Raw genomic sequence first — 21,981 nt, forward strand, 5'->3', positions numbered from 1 at the left:
ATTATGTTTGTTTCTTTTAGTTGGCGAGAATGTGTCGCCGCAAACGCGACAAACATCCACTAACTTTGACAACGTTTTCTGCGAGCACGGCTGAGCCATATTGTACCGCTACATGTGTTTCTAGTGGGACTACAAGACTTACAAGCACAAGAGTTCAGCGAGCCACCGAAGGACCGCCCTGCAGATTTACTATTGGTTCTGAAACGTAGGGAGTTTTTTTAAACTCTGAAATTGTATCCGCCCATCTAAACACAAAATCAGGGAGAAAGTCATCAGTCTTTAGTTAAGCAAAGCGTCTAAAGACTGACTTGTGAGTCTACAGTCTCACAAACTGTTCATACTATGTCGGTACTACACCCAAATTGACATTTTCTTCCTTCAACAACAAACATACGTGGTTAGCCAACACATGCACATGGTTAGGTTTAGAAAGCGAACACCGGCCTCCAAAGAGAGAGTCTGTGGTTGTTGAACCTATCCACCACTGCTCCCATCCATCTTACTTGGACTTTTCGCCCCCTTAACTTATGCTGTTGTCCGGCCATGTTTCCCCCGATGCTGTCAGGCCCTGTTACACAGTGACGGTGCCTGGGTGCATATCATGCAGACGTGAGAGGACAGCTTTTATTGTCGGTGTCTGATGCAGAAGTCACTGCTTGAGCACCAGTATTCGATGACTTCGAAATGAGACCGGGTTGGGAAATGTATGTATATTACAGTGTAAACCAAAGTGACGGACAGACTGGCTGACTGACCAACAGACTGACCTCGCCATCCAGAGAACCTTGCTGCCAGCAAGGCTTGAAATGGTTAAAATAACTGGATCAAGTAGGATATCTTTCATGTCAATTTTAGACAGGATGTAAATAACCTGGGATAGAAACTTTCCTGGATTCTAGCAATTAATCTGTAATACCCAGAGGCTTTTTGAATTCGCACTTTGATCCTGTATTCGTATTTTGTGTATCCTTTTTTTGTATTTCTAACATTTGTTTCACATTTGACTGTCTGACCCACGCAAACATCGACTTATAGCCCCAAGAGATAGTGTGTGAGACTGATGTATCATCACTTAAGATTTTACCCGAAGTAGAGTCATCAATGCACAAACACACACAGGAACACATTACTGTCTATGTTACACATTACTCCTGCCCTCCAGCCCATACGGACATTCTTGGGACCATACACACACACGCATGTAACACCAAACACCATCTCTTTGCATCTAAAGCCACAAGAGACGCAAAGCACCAACTTAACAAAACAACAACAACCCTTTCCAGTGGTCTGCTCCACCATCGAATCTTGATAACCTCTGGGGCTCCTGTTAGCTCAGAGCAGAACCAGACCGCCACTTTAAAACACACACATGCATGCACACACCACAAATATCCCACCCCCAGCGTCCCTAACTGTGGCTGACACATCAAAGGGCCGTGTCCGAGGAGGGAAGTCAGGGAGGGTCTGGGGAATCATGGGAGACAAAGGAAGCGATTAAGAGATAAGGATCAGTCTAAGATATGACATTTCATCCTGGGCAGATCCGGTAGACACACTCCATTCAGGGAAGGGTATATGGCAACGGAAGGGAGGAGGGAAAGAAGGAGGAGGGAAGGAGCTGCAGGGTCTCTTTCTCGCTCTCTTCCAGCCCTCCTTGCACCTTTCCCCTTCCACAGTCTGTCTGTGAACGTGGTAAAGGGTCTGCTGTGCTAAAACTCCCCCCGAAAATGGACTCCATTGGTCTTGCATCCTCTAGTCCAGTCCAGCCCAACCAACCCCCCTCCCTGCTCATACACACACTAAAAAAAGCAGCACAACAAGGTAGGGCAACTTCAAAGGACAGACATGCGTTGGAGCAACTCCCTCAACTTATGTAAGACAACCCGACATCGCTCAGGCACAAAAACTTAATCTGTCGCTGATTTGCTACCTGGTTGTACATTTTCCTCGGCCTCTCTGCCAAAGCATCCGAGGTTCCTCATTTTATTTGCTCTTAAATAGTATTTAGCAACACAAAAGGAGCGAATGCAAAAAAAACGTCCTCATTGTGGGCCTAATTGCCTGGGGGTCATGTTACAGCTCCGGTTTCACGTTGTTGCTTTCAAACTGTAGCCCGCAAGCCCGAGGCACAATCCACCTGCCTCTCAGAGAGCCACACAAAGGGTCAGCGTATGAACACAGAGGGAGTCTGTTAGCAAATAAACACTGAGATCTAACTTTCGGGCCGCGCTCCAGCCAAACACCAGTCCTCTTCTGAGATATTTATGCACCTGAGAGGGAAAAGCTGCCAGTAGCCGAAATAGGCTTCTGTAAGTAAGAGCAAAACAATGAGCTGTCAGCAGATGACACCATACTGTATATCAACTATTATCACGCTGAAAGGCAAATTAGTGTTTCATAGGAAGGGGAATAGGGTGAACGAGATGGAGCAGTTGTGCATAAACAGCTTTGTCTAATTACAGGAGGCTTTTTACGTCTCAGTTTGCCAGAGGCTTCAGAGCAGTGGAGATTGTTAAATGAACTGAGGGATACTCGATTTACTCACTGTCTGTAATTTCCTGCCACATGTGTAAATAAAGACAAGGATGTGAGAAGAATATGTGACATTTTATGTTGCCTCTCGTTGTTACTGGACTGTCTGTAGGGCAACAAATATTGATATGAAAGACTAACATGTAAATGGCTACATCCCTATATTTCCATTTCTATCTTATTCATGCATTTAAGTTGATTGTCAATGTATGCTCATACAATGGTTTATATGATATCTCACAAATTAGCCCCCCAGGAATGACATTACATACCTATCGTAAAGTTATGGAGAAAATAAAGTTACTGTGGCTAGGTTTAGGAATAGAGACATGGTGACAACGTATCTTAAAATACCTTAAAGTCCGCTTGGTTTCACATGCTTCCGATCTCCTGGGGGAAAGTCCTGTGTTATGAAACTTACCCACCACCCCAACTTCCCTTATTACATGGCCTCCTTCCTTCTTTCCTCCCATCAGCGCACTAGTCATGTGATTGCAGCCTTCACATCTACGTGAGTTGTATATGAATTATGATAAATTACTTTTCTTAGGTAAATGAATAAACAGTGCATGAGAACAGCCTAACTTGTGTATATTAGCCCTGCGATGTAGAAAAGTGCTTATACTCATAAAGAAAAGAGTAATGGCTGTGCACTGACTCAAAAAACACTCATTTGTTCACATAGATCTGATTGATCTGGTAGTTCTGATTCCAGTTTGGTCCTCATCAATCCAAAATACTTAAAAATACAGTTGCCACAGGAAAGACATATTAGATTATTGTACAAAACATTATACAGGTGTGTACTGAATATAAGAAGTACAGCACTAAACCAAAGCACATACAGTATGTGTCATATTTCTTGGTTAACTCAGAAATATAAATGTATGTTATGGACAAACTATGGAAAGTTATAAGCTAGAAGCTACCAAGTACCATAAATGAATCCAGTGCTGTGCATTGACAAGTAGGTATGACTGCAGCTGGAGCAGCTATGTGACATTTGTTATTTATTCACTACAGTATAGTGTTGTAGCAGGGTTCAGGTAGCCATTGTTGGTGGGTTGGTCTTGTACTAATGGACATGGTTTGGCTACAAATGGTGGCAGTAGCTCAGCCCATAGGGACTTGGGTTGGGAACTGGAGGGTCGCCTGTTCGAGTCCCCGTCCGGACCAAAATATGGAGCGTGGACTGGTGGCTGGAGAGGTGCCAGTTCACCTCCTGGGCACTGCCGAGGTGCCCTTGAGCAAGGCACCGAACCCCCCAACCGCTCGGGGTGCCTCACCAACGGCAGCCCCTTCACTCTGACATCTCTCCACTTCGTGCATGTATAGGTCCTGTTTGTGCATGTTTGTGTCTTTCAGACCTGTGTGTAATTGACAAGCAAGAGTGAAAACATTAAATTTCCCCTCAGGGGGATTAATAAAGTGAGTAAACTTAAACTTAAACTTAAATGTAATGTGTCTGCAGGGTGATTGAGCATGGTCATGTTTTTGGTGAACCGTGAACTTAATGTTTCCAACTAATTGACATGGACGTGAGTGCTCACTCTTGCAACAGTTAACAATGCTCGCACACTTGTTGTCTGTTTTGTTGTGTTTTCCCCTAAATCTGAATCAAACTGTTTTCTTTACATAACCACAGAGGGCGCGATACACATTTTAAGAGGAAGGAAACACTATTTGACAGGGCAACAGACTTCGACACCTGTGTGGTTAGTGCAACTAGCAATTCAGTCAACGCAGCTACTGGTACAGCTAAAGTCAGTTTATATGAATATTTGTTTTATTATTAAAACAGTACCGATTCCAATGAAAAAAATCTCACATTTAATGCAAATTGTGACTGCCAGGTCTGAAAATAGAAGTATGACATCAGCCACATTGACCATGAATTAGAAACAACCCATCGAGTTAGAGCATCAAACTAGTCTTGGGACATATCTGCGAGTAAATAATGATAACAAGATTGTTTTATTTAAAAAAAGGGAAGAAATTAACATGAACTAGTCTTTTCAGGACTATGAATGTGGTTCAAAATTCTAATTGCGAACTATGAACGTGAAGTAATTCATTTTAATCTGTGTGAACTGACCTTTGAGCTAGCTCTTAAGAAGTGTGAGCGTGCACAACACTAAATAAATTGTAAATAAGGTTACAAATCATGTTTTATTTTATGTTCTTGGGATTAGTATGAGAGTAAAAGTGTTTACTTTAACAGCTAACAGTAGAAGGCACCTATGTTTGTTTTTCAAGTATAAAACCAAAGCCATAAAACAAAGATAAAGACCTTTAATGAAAGTAAACAAGTTGCTTTAAACAAAAATAATGCTGTAAAATCAACTTGCGAAAATAACCTTCCATGGCCTGTTAAAGAGAAGATGGGGATGAAAAGTGTTTTCAGCGAGTTGCTGTAGTGCTGGAGGGCCAGCCAGCACACCTGTTCAGTGGGAGATGCGAGGCGGGGGCTCTAAATACAGGCCAGAGGAGCGTCGGGGGGCCAGGCTGTCCAGCAGCCATCTTTTCATTAGCCGTATCTAATGAAACTGCACAGGGCCCGAGGAAGAAAGGCCTACTGCAGGGACACCCTGCCCTGCCCGAAATTACACCAGAGACTCGCCCACAAAAGAAGCATTCCGTCCACACAGCGACACTGGCACTTGACACCAAATTTTAAACCCACGGGTTGTTTCTTCGACAAGTGGAAATTTCCACTGCGATCCCTTCCCAGTCGGGGAGGCTCGGTGAGAGAAACGAGTGTCGAGGGGGTTTAATCACACAGTCAGTATGTAACCCCCCCTCTACACACACACACACACACACACACACATACACTCCATGCCCCAGACCCTCTGTTCCTGTACGCTTTGTTTGGGAACAGTTGTCAAGATGGAAATATCTGATACTCTTTCTAATCACTCAGGCAGCAATTACTGTTATTAAGCTTTCTTTGAGAGGCCTTCATTGTTTTTCTTCTAACACCAGTGACAGACACCAGGGGTGCTAACAGCCTGAATGGAGCGAGCAACTGCACATTTGTAACCGTGTACTTAAGTGTGCGTGTAAAGGCAAGCACACACACACACACTGTAAGTTAAAGGAAGCTCAAAGAGGGTGAGAATGACTAAAACCCTAACAACTGTCAGTCATAATCAGTGTTTTTAGTTGATGTCCTTTGGCTAGCAACAACAGTGTTTTCTCTGTCCTAAATGTGACCAAGCTCACCTGAAGAGGCAATGAAGGGCTGCAGCTAAAACTTATTTTCATTATTGATTATTTTCTTCAATTAATTGACTAATCTCATATAGGCTGTACAGTGTGAGACAACAGAGAAAAATCTCCATTTTGATGTCTTAAAATTGCACATTTGTTCCAACTTACAGCTCAAACTGCAGCTGGAACCATCAAATGTGTTGGTCTTCTTTTGATTGATAAATGACAATATAATAACAAACTACAACCACTACAGTATTTTTGTACACAAGCTCCAAAAATGTATCTACCTATTAAATTGTTTTTTGACCTTGAGCCCTTTTTATTAAAGTCTTCATCCTTATCTCTTTTAATTTTGCTGTCATCACAGTACTATGAAAAAGTCAGAATTAGTTGAAGTGATACTGAAACAATTTGAGAGAAGCACACACATTGAAATGTAAATGTTTCTTTCACCCATCTTTTTAAATTTATTTTGCAATTCTGTTTTGTTTGCACTGCAGTTCCATTATTCCGCCTGGTCGTTCTTTATAAATGTACGATTGTGGAATGGGGAGACAGAGTTGTCTTACCTTTAAGCCAGCAACAGAGGTAGTAACGGCGCCAAATCGACGTCTGTGTATAGCAACAGCCAGCAGGACAGGACGGATGTGGCATTTCTGACAATGTTTTATCTGTGCAACCAACTGCCAGGAGGTTTATTAGGCAGGTAGCAGTGTGAGGCTAACTCAAGGAAGAACAGCAGCCAAAAATGTCGGCAAATTGGGGAAACAATGAGGTCAGGGAGCTTCTTACACTCCGAGCGAAGGACGAGATCAGCTGCCATATAACAGGGATGCTAAATAGTTATTACCATATCACGCCATTGTTATTGTTTAGAAAGTGCTGCCAACACCTAAGTTATATGTCACACTAGAAGCTGACACTGTTGTGTTACACGTCACGCCTCTTGTTTCCGGAACACCAGTTTGTTGTCTCAAATCACACACCGGGGCGGCATGATGCTGCTGTTGTTTGCTTCTGTGTAAAAATCAAAAGCAGCTTGAAGAAGGGACTTTGTAGCGGCCCTATAGCACAATTACTTTGTAAAAATAAAATAGCTTAGGCATATAGAGACAGGCTTTCAAGTGTATTTTATTAATATTAATTAACTTTCTTTTTGAAGCACTTTCCAAAGTTACAAAGTGCTTTACATATGGCTGAAGCAGGATTTAAAACATTTCAGGCAAATAAAATCAGACAAAAATCCAACAGAAAGTAAATGGAATTGAATCAAAAGAACCCAAACAATAAAGATAAATGCCACCAATGAAATAGTTAAGTGACTGGAATTAACTGCCCTGAAGATTTTGAGCCTTGAGTGTAGTAAGTGTAGTAAACTACTTTTCTGTCAACTAAAGCAATGCACTTGTTTTATGATGAATTCACCTGTGTGTGAACCCTGCAGAGTGACATCCTCCTCTACTGTTACCATCTCTACATGCACTGTACTGCACCGCACTGTGTGTCTCTGTGAGTATGCGTTTTGTGCCTGTGACCCCAAGGCCAAAGTATTCCATCGATGACAGCCTTATCCCCTCAAATGCACCGTGTAGCGTCCCGGCTGCCATGTGCTCGCTCCGAGGTGTGTGTGATGAGTGGAGATGAGTCACAGACAGGGGTGAGAGGAGGTGTCACACAGATAACCCCTACAGATGGACAGCGGAAAGGGTCTAAGGTTTCAGACCTGTGTGTTGAGTGTGCGTGCGTGTCTTTGTGTAAAAATGATATACCCTGAAAAAGGCTGTAATAAAGAATGTGTGTGTGTCCGTGCATGTGTGTGGAAGTATGAGTGGGAGAGTGAAACAAGAGGCCGTGACCTGGAGCAGCACTGACATGAGCTATCATCATGATAGCCCCTCCTGATTCTCTACCAAACAGAGCAGAACAAGAGAGCGTCGACTAACTCTTTCCAGTTTGGGACTCTAGCGCGGTGCAGCGTGACGCATCCTGTCCTCCACACATGGTCCATAGACACTTGTTCTTGTACAGTAGAGTAACACTGCTGTTTTTTTGTTCTTTGAGGGTCAGTTCCACCAAACCACAGAGTATTTTTACCTCAAGTCGTATCTAGTCTTGCAGATAGTTTTGGTTTTATTTGTAGATGTTTTGAGATCTCCACAGCTGTTCACAACTACTGACGCCACCCTAATATGACGAAAGTGAGCAGAATTTCCTTTGTGGTGTTCAAGGCATTTAAAAATTAGATTTGAAATTTTCAAGAGCAGCATGTGCTTGCAGAGGCAGTGCCCCAGTTACCGACCTCACTCTTGACAGTTTTGTTTGTCTTCTGTTGGTATGTCAAAACTTTGGCAACAGGGATTGGCAGTAAATGGATAAAATATTAAATATTTCAGAATGCGTCATGCCGGCAGATTAAACCTCTGTTCTGTCTCTTCTGGGCACTTATTTCTGTTTCAATTTGACTTTCACTTAGATATCTCTTGGTTTTTGTTGTACATGTTATATGTTAACCAAGCTAAAAGTACTCAGTGAGGTACATTTGGATGCAATTAAATCAATATTTTATGATCATTAACTCACCTGACATGATAAAGAAAAAGTTGTCAGAGGTATCACATGGTTGGATGTACCAACAATAGAGCACAAAAGAAGTTGGCAGTGAAAGAAATTTTACAAAATTAGAAAATACATCCACACGATAACATGAGATAGCTGTTTTCCAGTTTCGACAGTATGGAAAAAAGGTTCTCCAGCTCCATGTTGAGGGGTAAAAAACATTATGGTTTAGTGTGAGAGGACCAAACCTGAGGGAAAAATGATTTAGCTGGCATTACAGCTGGGACAATTAGCCAAGTAACTGATTTGTGGATCAACAGAAAATTCAAGATATCGAGGGGGGAAAAAGCCAAATATTTGCTTTTTCCAGTTTTGAAATTAGAGGATTTACCATTTGTTTATATTTTTGATCATGTTAAATTGAATATCTTGAGAGTTAAGCAGTTGTGTGTGTTTTTGTTGTTGTTTTTTTACATCTCACACTTAACATTTAGAGGAATTTTGTGGCGTCTAGCGGTAAATGCAGATTGCAACTAGCAAAAACTTCTCCCAACTAAAATTTCTTCAGTACGCATTGTTGAGGAGGTTTTTACCACGAGTGCAATTATCCAATCAAATGATTTAAACCGGTAAAAACGCTGAATAAAGCAGTTTCACATTACAAATCTATGGATCTCTGACACAATTTGGCTCGTCAGTAACGGGCTGCTAGCCTAGCACCTGTAATATTTGCCCGCCTTTGTCCTTTGATAATTTAAGATTCAGAAATTCAGAGGTTTCTAACGGGATTTGAATTATCCACAGAGGTCTCCTCCTCTCCTAAACAAACTGAGTTGTTTGTTTTAAACCAGTAAAACCACTGAACAGATTACAAACCAGTGTAACTCCAACAATGCTAGGGGCAGATGGGGATCCAGCTGTGGTGGCCAATGTGAAAACACAAATGGCCCTACAAGAGCCAGTGTTCGATTTGTTTGCTCTGGGCTACTGTAGAAACATGGCGGTGCAACATGTTCCCTATGTAGATAGAAGTGGCTCATTCTAAGGTAACGAAAACACATCAGTTCTTATTTTCAGGTGATTACACACACCTCGTAGACATGGCCTCAGTCAAAGTACAAAACTGCTAACTTACGTACAGTAAAGACGCACCTTTGTTACTTACCACCTCTGGCTGCCATTGGAAAAACATGAACATGTGAAAGACCTCAATGCAGACTGACCTCAAAGTTACGCAGCAGTAGTTAACATAACCAAATTAAAATATTAAATGTATAGTGTGGATTTTTTTTACGTGAGGTAGACAGACTTAGGCTTTGGTCATTTACACCTTAGGTCCACACTAGCATTTTCAAACACCTAAAATGGAGACCTTTGAAAATGCTGCTAGTTTGAAAACTCCATCTGGATGGGCAGAGACTTTTGAAAATGATGAGGCAGACACCCATGTTGTATCATGTGACCCTTTGCAGGAGAAAACAAATGAAATCAGCCTTGACTACCAGAGGTTAATTCAACATGGATAAAGAATTACAGGGGTTTCTGACCTTGTTGTCTGTGCTAGCAGCTGTCTTGGTCAGTTAAATTCTGCATTTTATAGTGTTACTACTGCCTACATGTGCAGGAGGCAAGCTTTTATTAAGAGATGTGTGACAATTCCACATCTTCACAAGTGGTATCAGCCCTACATAGAACGGACACAGGCACACGCATGCTCAGTGTATGTGAATGTGCGTGTTATTTGGGATGGAGATTAGAGAGACTGTTTTTGTTTTTAAAAAAAAACCTCAGTGGATGTAGCCTTACTCAACAAAGATTTCCCAGCCAGTCAGCATGACATCATGTTAAAAACATAAAAGATTTACAGCTACAACACAATCAGGTTTTTCTTGCGGCTATTTCTTGTGTCATGTCTCTCAGAAAGTTAGAACTACTTTTTTGTCCAGTCGCATATCACTCCACCAATGAGCTGTCTGAGAGGGAACATGTAGCTGCCGGCTCGAACTCTTAAAAACAGGATTTACAGTCACCTTTTGTCAAAACTGAACTGTGCCTTTAACTTTACGGAAACACAGAAATCGAATTTTCATTGGTTTGTAATGTATTTTGTGACATGTGACTGGTTTACTCACACATTCAGATCTCTAACATCTGGTGACTCCGAGGGGGGGGGGGGGGGGGGGATTTCAGCGATAGAGGTATGGAGTGCACCCACTCAAACAAGGCAATGCGAGCGAGGATCATCTTCCTTTGTTCCTGCGGGGAGGTTTACTATCTATAAACACTCGGCTTTTACGGTGGATGGTCCAAATAAAAAGCTTTTTGAAGACTTCACCCAGTCAATTAGTCGAGCAGTGTCAATAGACCTGCTGCATAATGACTCACCTGTAATTGCGTGAGAACGAGCACTTACAGGAGACTGAATGGCACGTCACATAGGAATGACAAAGCCCTCAATCTGTTTTTTAAGGACTCATTCTGTAATAGACCCCAACCCCCCCCCCCACCCCGCCTACCTTCCTCCACACACATTTATCTCTCTATTTCCTGAGGTTCTAAAGACTCACGTGGCTGATGACACTCAATGAGGCATTTTGGGACTTGCCGTCAAACACAAACTTTAAGGGCTCGTTTGGAGGCTGGTAAACTGAACAGCAGGCTCACTGGGTGTGCTGAGCTTATATAAACGTCCCTCTCTGAGCCTTTTAATAAACACGCATCCTCTGTTTGTGTAGGGTAGTGGGATAATGAACAGGCCAGACAATTACCATAACTGGCTGATGGTATCTCGACTTCAGGAGGAGATCAGTTGAAATGTTGTAATTGCTCTGTCAAGCTGCTGAAAAGACACCCCCCCTTAACCCTGTTTTTCCTGAACACACACACACACACACACACACACACACACACACACACACACACACACACACACACACGTACCTTCCCCCCTTCAGCCCCTTCTCTGCTGCCTTCAGCCACTTCAAAATGAAATTCTTCTCCTTCTTCTCCTCCTTTAGCAGCCTCCCTCGTTTTTGATGCTGATATGCAGGCATCAAAGAGAAGCCCAGTGGCCATTAGAGGGCCTGAGGGTCTGTGCATGCTCCAGTAGGAAAAAAACTAACAAACCTGACTTGTTAGCACAAAAAAAAAAAAATCAGCTAATGTTGTAGCTAATGTTGACACATTATACCAGTCAAAACATTTTTAAAGTTTAAAAATACATTTTCTATCTTTGTCCTGTCACTGACACCAATTATTATGACCCTAAATTAGTGGTTTTAAAGTTTAAAAGAATCCTGTTAATGAATATACTGTCAGCTTTCTAATTATCTGCGCCCCTGTACATCAGACACGATGATGTACAGGGCACTCTCCACGAAACAATGCACAGCCAACGTCCCCCAGCAGTTCAAAGGAGTTCCTCTCTCTAAACATTATCATATAATTTGGGCCAGCCGTCAGCTTGTAAATAAGTGATGTAGAAGCCTATTGTGTGATGGGGCACAGGTTGGAGACAGGCGTCTTTGCTCTGCCGGCATGAGCCGCCGGAGACAAAGGCAGGAGACAGAGCGTCTAACCTTTGATTCTTCTGAGGACTCAGCCGCCTTGTGTCAGGGGCAGGACGCATCGGCCACAATCATGCCCCCAATGTGGGGACGTCAAGAACAATAGAATCACTCTCTCACAGTCGGGCTCAACAACCCGCCCCGGCTGCAATTGGATTAGCGAGTGTCCAACCACCACATGTTAGCCTAATTGACATAAAAGTGAAATTTGAGAACAATAAGGCCCTAACCCGAAGGCTTGCTAGCTTTGAAATGGCATACCATTTCTGTAACAGCTTCTGCCATTGAAGATCGGAGGGAAATTGAGAAAATGTGGAACCGCAGGGTGATCATTTCCACTATTTGTCTTTCTTTGATGGAGTGTGAATCATTCAAAGTTGGTGAGATGCCAGATAATTAACCAAACCAGTTTTATTTGGGAAAGTCAGAGCATCAGAAAGATTCCTCTGCTTTTTCTTTTGGCTAAAAAACGACTTGAACACATTTAAAAAGCCACCAAGATACGTTTCAGGCTCCGAATTTAAATCCAAATTGACTTAAATTTTTACAACCCCTTTAAGTATTGTTATTACAGATATTTTGCAAAGAAGTAAAAATGGATTTGTGTTAAGGGGCCTACTAAAATCAGATTGTTAATGTAAAGAGGTAAATTAAAGTCAGTGTACATTTCTGATTATTTCAACTGATATCACTGTGACACGTAGTGCTCTAATTTACTCACATAGACAAAGGGTGCATCTTGTGATCAGCTGGAATGTGTTATTGGAAACAATTCATGTTTTTATTTTTTTCTCCAAAATGTATATCATATGAATGCAATAAATATTACCAGTAAATAAACTTTACTTTTTAGATTGTTTTTACTATTTTCTCAATAAAAAAAACCTTATACAATCTAATGTACATTATGAAAAGTTGTACAGCTTTTTCATGTTTAAAATAAGGACTCAATTTATTTTTAATATGTAGATATAAATATATATATTTTGTCAAAATATATGATCATATTGTCAAAGAAACAAAAAAAAAGTGAGACAAACATACACGTCAACATAAAAGTTATAAATAAGGGTCCAAGTGAACATTTTTGGGAGTAAAAGACCTTCTGGTTTGTTTTAGCGTCCATGTTGCTTTTTTCATGTCCAAGTTGTTTAAGTCTGTGTGTTAGCGGCAGCCGCAGCCCTCCACTACCATTTCCTGGTAGTTTTTTAGGACCACCTTGTCATGTTCGTCTAGGTAGAGCATGGAGATGGCGCTGAGCTCTGTTGGCACGCAGCAGGCCTTGGGAATGTTGTTGTTCACAGAGTTCACCAGTGTCTGAACAATGGCGTGGTTGGTTGAGTTCAGATGATCCGCCAGAGGGAAGGGACATTCCCCGTGGCAGTAATAGGCCTGGTAACCAGGGGGCGCCACTATCCAGTCATTCCAGCCTACATCGCTGAAGTCCACATACAGTGCGTGGCGCCGGCAGTTACGGTTGCGTTTACGGCCCCGCTGCTTGGGGCTGCGCTTGGTCCGGCGGGTCAGCGGGTGACCCTTCCCGTCATGGCCAAAGGTAACCAGGAGGGGGCGTAGCTGCTCCCAGTCCTCGCCAGGCTCCTGGTGTAGCGAGCGGCTGACGCGGACGTGTCTGCCCTGGTGGCGCGGCGTCTGGTTGAGGTGCAGAACCTCCACGGCCAGCCCATAATTGGGGAGGCCTTCACGAGTCCAACGCAGCACTGCGGGGCTTACGTCAAAGCTCTCCCAGCGCGACGCGTTGTGGCGCACAAGCCGCGTATCCAAGAGCTGCGTGATTAGCTGCCCTGGCCGTGGGGGCTTCAGCACCTCATACACGTTTATCCGGTGAAGCCCCTGGTCGTCTGAGAAGGCGTCGGCGATGGCCTCGTCGATCTGATGACGGTAGAGCCTCAGTTCGGCGGAAGAGAGCAGCTCATCCTCTGGAATGCTGCTGAGGTTGAACAGGAAGCGAAGGGGCGCAGTTTCTCCATCGTCCAGTTCATGGACCCTCTCCATGTGCTCTGAAAATGAGAAATGAGGGACATTTCATTAGCTGCATAATTCCTTATTGTTTGGAACTTGTAATGCATTGTGTAGAAAGTAAATTGACAACTTTTCTTCATATGTACATCTTATAAATTCAGGTGAAGATACTGTATCTCTTGTATACCTTCAGACTTAAACTATGAAACTAATTTCACACTCTAATGTGGCTCAATTGACACAAAAGAATGTACATCACGCACACTTTTCAAGGCCTCTGGGATATTCAGGCATATAAATATACATCATCCACGCTTCCTTATCTATCTATAAGGATTATCCAGCCCTTCTCTCAATGCCTTTCCCTGAGCACTTTGCTGAAACATGCATTACAAGGAGGGTGGTGATTAACGTACCACAGCTACAGTATAAACACAGTGGAGGCTCCCTGTTCCACGCTCTGTCTGCAGATTTCTGGCAAGATCACCATTGTTGGGGAAAGGAATGTTGTGTCTACTATTTTCCTGCTCAATCCACCCCTGTTATTTCACACCCAGGCCCTAATCTTACCCAGGTGGTTCTCATTATTAAAACCTGCTGTGTTTTTGATTAGCTCCGCAGTTTGTTCACTTAAGACGTTTATCATTTTCATCATGAATAATCATTAAGGAGTCAGACAATACAGTAGAATCTCATTTACATGAAGCCCATGGGAACGGAGGTCTTGCAAGCAAATGTATTCAAATCCTCAACCAAAGCTTAGTCAGAATGTGAAAAGTGCACACCTTCTCAAATACTCCGCAGTTTGTAGTTTAATTCACAAAATCAGTGAAAAGAATGAAAAACAGGGAGATGTCACCTGTTGCACACGGCCAATAAAACACATCTTTCTTGCTGGGCTCAAGATGAACTGTTACCTACCCTGTAAACATGTCCCCTCACCTAACAGTCTGTAACTCACGGTATTTTGGACAGATCAGTCCACTGAATAACACTGTCGCACAATGGTGCTTCCATGGAAGCGAGCACTCCCACTTGGAGGGCCTCAAAGCATGTTATTAACATAGTTTAGCAAAGGAGAAGGAGGGTAAATGCCTCTAGAGAGCAGTAGAAACTAATATACACATATGCGTGCACACATACATTGCATCACAGGCGGAAGTTCCTCCTCCAATGGCGGTGCTCTTTCTTCTTATCTAACCTTGGTACGTTCTGCCACTAGTAGTGTGTTTGACAAGCCCCATTAAGGCTGACTCATCCCTCCTTCCTCACTCCTCCCCCTAAGGGCGGACATGTTCTGTAGCCCTAAAGCTCCACGGTTTGCTCAGTTCACCACGCTTGCTAAGTCCGGTACATCACCTCTGTCTCTCTGCCAAAGATTGTTCTCAAGCATTTACCCGACATGTTTCAGTCTAGCTTTCCAACCTCGACTTACATTTAACAGATCGGGTACCCTGGAGTTTCTCAGACCCCAACTGAAACCTCTGCGTTTGTCGCTAAAACTAAGCAGATCCAAGTCACAATAAACAGAAACCCTTCTAACGTTCCACTCTTTCTATCACACCAGCTCCTGAGACTGTTTTTCCATCTCTACAGAGAGCTGCAGCGTCTGCTTTCAGCACCCACATTGTTGGCAGTAGGGGCTTTATTTAGAAGGCTGCAGAGTAGCATTAAAGATAATTGCACGTTGAGGAAGGTCCTTCTAAAAGAGCCCTCCATATAAACTGGAGACATGAGAGAGGAGCACACTCCAACTCCAGGCCAAGACCGGGCTTTTTTAAGCTGTGTTCTGCTGGGTGGGGTGAGAAGTGTAAGTCAGTAATATGATGGTATGCTTTTCCTTCAGCTGCTAACCAAACATGCAGACTTTTGTCAAATGAGGCTCTTGAGAGCTTGTCTAGCAGAATTTTTTTTGCCCCTCTGTAGACAGTGTTTGGTGACCACATCCTTAGATTCCTTGGTTATGGTGAGATGGGTGGAGCTGCCTTACAATCATGTTTCAAGGGATGTAGGACATGTTTTTTTTACACTGAATACTTAGCAGTCCTCGCCCATGCTAATGAAATACATTACTACCAAAATCAATGGAATGCCTGGCGAGAATGAGCATGGCGTCATGTTTCTGTGCTGACATGATGCATTCATCATCTTTCTTTCTACTAAGGACAACATTTTCGCTTTATAGTTGTGCTTTTAATTCCCCTCTCAAATATGATGCCAAGATCCTCAATCCTTGTCCTTACCCTCGTGGTGGAAGCCCCTCACAGTGTTGGCCCGGCTGGCTGACCTCTCTGGGTACTCAAAAGCGATATCATGCGCCCCGGCCTCCTCAGCCTCCCCCGACTGTAGCCGATAGAGGTCCAGCAGGTAGCGAGGCACGGTGGCCGAGCGGCTGGGCCGCGGCCGCTTCTTGAGGCCGAACATGTGCAGCAGCGTGGCCTCGAAGTCCCGCAGCAGTTCATGGCTCTGAGCGGTCGAACGACCCTGCAGGCCCGGTACTTTCTTTTTCCCTTCTTCAGGTATCAGACTAGCATGGTTGCTCTCTCCCAGCAGGACTTGGCATATTAAAATGACCATCAGCATTCGATTACCAGGAATCATGATGTCTCTGGGGGGAGCAGCAGAGATAGAAGTTTAGAAAAGAAGAGGGGAAGAAAACACAAAAACAGAACAAGAAGAGCTTCCATTGTAACTGTCTGTCCCTGTTCTACATGTCTGCACCAGCTCCAGTACTCCTCTCTAACTGTTTCCACTGAGGGCAGACTCTAATTGGTTTAAATAGGCCAGTCTGTCTTGTTTACAGTAAAGCAGCCCCCGATCAGATAGACAACTTGCAGTTTATCTTTGGCGACATCCTCCAAAGGTAAACAGCTGGTTCAAGAACCCAACTTTTTTGAATGGAATCTGAGGGCCATTCCTCTTCACTCCCTCCCTTCCCCCCGCCGTCTCCTCCCTCCTCCAGTATGATTAGACAAATAGAAGAGGCAGCCCTGGGGTCAGAGCAAATTCTTAACTCGATAAGGAGTCTCCTCTGAACAAGCCATGGGGCAAACCAAAGAATATGTGCCACACATTTAACTGGAAAAAACTCTTCCTCATACAAGTGCCTTGCCCAACACCCCATAGGGACTTTCAGTTAAAGCCTGACTGCATAAATCAGTGACTCAGTGGACAGAAAGGAAAGAGGGGGGGGGTGAATGCGAGATGCACGGCAATGTGTCACATGCCACAAATTGAAATGGCATGGTCCACTTACTTACCGACAGAAAATAAAGCATGGGAAAACAGTCCATGTTTGTTGGGAGCGGGCAATGGACACGTTCTTCCAGGAAATGTTAGGTGGTGTTGGGCGGCAGCAGGAGAACGTTGGAGTGACCCTGTTCCTGAAAGACACGGATGAAAACACAGAGGGATTATATACTGAACACAGTTACAAACACTGTCACATGTTATTTACTTACAGAGTAGTAGAGAGTATTTCTGTGTCAGTGTGTGTGTGTGTGGGGGTAAAAGAGAGACCCGGTGTCTCTTTAAGGCTTATCATTTTGGCTCATGGGCAAAGCTAGCTATTTACTGTAACAGGAATGTAAGGAGGTATGTGCCACAACACAGACAGCAGATCCCAAACGCCTTACACTCACCTAAGACTGAAAACACACCTCATTACACTATTACATCTGTTCCAGGAATTGATAAGAAACCCATTTCATAAGCAAAAACCAAGAGCAAAAGATAAGTTTAAAAAAAAACGAAGTCTGAAACTATCCTCTCATGTTCACACACAAGACCAAAGAGCTGATAACAACACTTTGATCAGGAGGGGTAAAAATCTATATCCAAAACAAGAGCGCTGTTTGCTTGCAGGAATCAAGTGAACTCAGTCAACCTTTATCCCTCCAAGCGACTGAGATCACCCATTTCAGACAAGGAACTGAATACATGTATCTCAAAAGGGCCTCATCTCTTAGTAACGCTTCCCCACTTGAGGGATCACACAGGTTGAAGTGACGCTGATGACAGGCCTTCTGCTCTTTGACATCACTGTCATCAGTAGGAGAGTTGTACATGCAGCACTGGTGTATGTAGGTTTTTTGCAGGGCTCTCAATCATATATATAACCACAACAAGTCTTTGGATCAAACTCTCCAACTGAGATCGTAAAAACACCTAAAAATAAAAAAAGGTTAAGTCTTAGCCGTCTTTTTTTCCCCTCTGCTAGGTTTTAACAAGCACAGCAACATGGCTCTAATGACTCAATTCTTTTTACGCGTCATTAAAATGTGCTAAATGTTGTTGAATCATACTAATAAAATTACTGATTTTTTAACAGAGTGACCACAACAACAGCCCCACAGAGCAGACATTTCTACTCCGGAGCGACGTAGGTCTTTGGTCATCATTTGGAGCCTGTTCCATTGGAGAGCACCCAAGCATTACTACACAGTGAGGATGCACATTAACAGGAACATTATGTGTGTGTGTGTGTGTGTGTGTGTGTGTGTGTGTGTGTGTGCATGTCTGGGTTTGTATCTGTACGATTATCTTGGCCCCTGCATGGCTCACTGTACATGCAATCAAGGATCTTTTTCCTAACAGCATTAGACTTTGACCTCCGATTGACCCCCCCCTTTTCTCGGTCATGACACTAGATCCAGTGTGTGCGAAGAAAGAGTGATGTGTGCTGTGTGTGTGTGTGTGTGTGCATGAGCTAAACGGGCTTGTCCGCGTGCACGAGTGTGTGCCACCGCTTGCATGTTCGTGAGAACTGTGGCAAAGAGAGAGGAGGGTTCAGAACATGATCAGCTCTATTACCCATGGGGTGGGGGGATAACGTGTGTGTGTGCGTGAGTGTGTGCGTGCACATCTCTTACAACAAACGTTCATTGTACAGCGAGGGCCTCTCCCATGATTACAGGGATTCATAGCACTCAAAAACACTGACCATACAGAACATCTTGTAACTGTAACCAGCCACTGACAAAGCTGCAGGCTAAAACAGACAGACACTCAAAGTGGTGCGATGATGATGAAAGAAGATGTAAGGCAGACAGGGAGTAACTTTCAACTCCAGAAAAAAAAAGTCATCGCGTTCATTTTGTTGGCCTGTTTTCACCAGTTGTGGTAGAAAAAAAGCAAAACACTTGGAGCTACACCAAACTCTGTGCTTTTTTTTTAAAAAACAGTTTTCCATATTTATCAGCACTGTGGACTCTCAGATCCCAGATTGTGAGGTATTTTAAGAAGCTTCACACTCGGAGGACGTCCGAACCGAGCGACAGACAGAGGCACATTTTGCAACAACAAACGCAGACCAGGGTGCAATTAGGCCGGAGCAGTCAACTGCCCTTGGCTTTGCTCGATCCCCCTTGGCCTCTCCCTCTCTCTCTGACCAGAGATAATGTGATCAGACTATGCACATGGCTCTTCAGATGTGTTTCCTGAGGAATTTGACAGTGATGGTGGGAGGGAAGACGAGAAGGAGGGAGGGAAGGGAGGAGGGCAACAGGTTACCACGGGAACAGCCAAATCTCTGGCCTGATTTTTATCATTTTCGATGCCAGTAATCGGTTTACCAACACGTTTATAGTCATGGGAGTTGCGTTTTTGTGCTTCTCTGGTTTGTGCTTCTAAGCTTCAGATCACACACAGTTCATAGTGACTCTGATGGCTACTTCAAATAGCCAGTAGTTGCAAAGGAAAACGGACTTTAAATGGTCTGTTTAACTTCCTGAAACAAATGGGTTGTAACTAAAGCTGGAAGTATATTAAATATTAACTGTGGCTTCACGTTGAGCCAGCATGCCCGACCAAATGCAATATCCTCATTTGTGTTGAGAGAAATAAAACAGACCTGCAATGTCTCTTGTTGTTGAATAGTGCAGGTTTGGGATTTTATTTGCTCCCAGTGAGCAGTTCAACAGTAAGAACATTCACAGTCAGTGAGATCACTGAAAGCAGGTTAATGGTTTTGTTAGCTGTAGTGGATTCTAAGAGGCAACAACTCCGATAGAGATGATGAGCTGCATGAGTTTTATTTGAGATTTCATGTGTAGATCTTTATTTTTTTGCAGAAGAAACTAAAATAATCACTCTGGAGATAAATACTCTCAACTGATTGGCAGGTTTGAGAGTGTGAAATAATATAAACAGGCCCAAAATATCATCAACACCTGGGCCAATTTATTTTCCTGAAATGACCAAAAGAAATTAAACCCCCTTTGCCAGACGCACGTGATTTTTTAAAGTCATAATTACACGAATATAAAATGTTTTCTCACCCAGAGTTTGGCGAGTCTGTCTCTCTGCACTACAGCACAGAAACTTGAGTTGAAAAGTGAAGGAGTGTGCCAAGGACGCCATGCGCCTGCAGGCCGCAAAACGTTTTCTGTGCTGCAGCTTTACAGTATTAAATGACGCAATTCCACTTTATAATCATTTGTTAGAAAACATGTGAAAACCTGTGACTCCTTACATTACAATGCCGAGCAATTACAAACCGGAATAACATCTGTTGTGCTAATATAACGTGCTGGCACCGACTGTTTTTGCAGACTTTGTCATAACTTGACAGAAATGTGCCGTTTAAAATCTGGCTCAGTTACGCACGGTGTGTTCCTGAGAACTTTTATGTTACGCTTAAATTAATTGAAAAATAGACACAGATGTAATGTTTATTTTTAAACTTCTGGTTTAAATTCCGAACTGTGTCATCTCCATCTTTCACATTACGCACTGGGAAGACACGACGCACATACAGGTGTTTAATCGGGAAGGATCGGTGCCAAACTTCGGGAAAAGTTACGCATCGTAACAATGTAAATATTTTTAATTGTGTTGGAAAAAGACAGGCGTAGAGAAATAGGACGCTCTGTTTGAAAATGACCTCACTATGTTGATTTGTCAGTGCTCAACTCTCCGGCACAAAAGGCTTTAACCTGCTAAGAGCTCCACCAGGACTGCTGCGCTATTCGTCCCCAAACACACTTTAATTCCACTTTATCTGGCTTTCTGTGTCATGAGCTAGACTTTATGGTGTTTATAGACATGTATCCTTGCGCATTCCTACCGGGAATGCTGTCCAAACTCTCAGTGAAGTCCTTTAAACGCGCACAAACACCAAAGACCCAAACTAAAAAGTCACCAACTGTCAGCTTCCTCCTGTATTTTTCAACATGTTCCGTGTGTGCGCTGCTGGATCAGTTATGTGTGAATGTGTCAGTAGATGAGCGCTTACCATCAGTAGAGGTACAGGTATCCTCGAATGAAGTGAATATGAAAGGGAAGGTGTAAGGCAGTCCAGGCGTAAAGCCGAAAAGCGCCGAAATGAGCCTTAAAGGAGAAGCTGGGTGCCTTTTTGGCTCATTAATCCTTTAGCGACACCTCTAAACCGGACAAGAGGAGACGGGGTCGGGGTGAAGGCCGGCGCTCGGGGTCTGCAGCGGGGTTTCCTATCCGTCTCCAGTTCAGCTCGTGAGGGCGGGTGGTGCGCGGAACGGCCAGACTTTCCAAATGATCCAGCATCTATGGCCCCTTGCAGTTTTTATGTGTCCGCCCAATTTACCGTCCCTGCCTCCTCCTCCCTCCCCGACCCCCACCTCTCTCATCTGTCTCAAACACCTTGGATAACCCCCCTTCTCTCCTCCTCCACTTTAAATAAAGAGAGCTCATTGCGCGCACTATTTTCTTTTTCATTATGTGAAACTTTGTAATTTGACTGTGAATAACAGCCGACGAATCAAATGCTGAGTGGTTTGAATCTGCATTTAAATGCCAGGGTCCAGACAGTAAAGTACTTGCTGCAAAGTAACGTTGTGGTACGCTAAATAAAATGTATCTATAGATGTAAATAATATTCTGAAAAGAAATCCAGTTGCATTTATTGGCTACATAGGTTATCCAAATTAGTTATAATGTAAACAAGGAAGTCAGATTAAAAATATATCCGAAATTAAATTAGAAACACAAGACAAATTTTCAGAATTAATGTTTCCTGTGCAGCTCTTATTATTATATATCACCCACTAAAATTCCCGCAGTCACTGGTCTCTGCTCCGCACTAGCACTGACATAAAACCAAAGTTATTTTAAGAAAAAAAGTAAAATTAAAATTAAATTAAATTAAATAAGA

At 43.2% G+C, this 21,981-nt stretch overlaps 1 protein-coding gene across 1 annotated transcript; it reads right to left on the minus strand.

Annotated features, from left to right (window-relative positions):
* Positions 1-12,763: 12,763 nt before the first annotated feature.
* Positions 12,764-21,381, minus strand: bmp4 (bone morphogenetic protein 4). Its single transcript, XM_050061654.1, has 4 exons — positions 21,088-21,381; positions 17,114-17,236; positions 16,097-16,461; positions 12,764-13,891 (listed from the first exon to the last, which is right to left on the minus strand). The coding sequence occupies exons 3-4, from the start codon at positions 16,452-16,454 to the stop codon at positions 13,038-13,040; spliced, it is 1,212 nt and encodes a 403-aa protein (XP_049917611.1). The 5' UTR covers positions 16,455-16,461; positions 17,114-17,236; positions 21,088-21,381; the 3' UTR covers positions 12,764-13,037.
* Between the last annotated feature and the right edge of the window lie 600 nt (positions 21,382-21,981).

Source organism: Epinephelus moara, chromosome 14 (assembly GCF_006386435.1).
Source record: "Epinephelus moara isolate mb chromosome 14, YSFRI_EMoa_1.0, whole genome shotgun sequence".
In the NCBI taxonomy this organism is placed as follows: Eukaryota; Metazoa; Chordata; class Actinopteri; order Perciformes; family Serranidae; genus Epinephelus; species Epinephelus moara.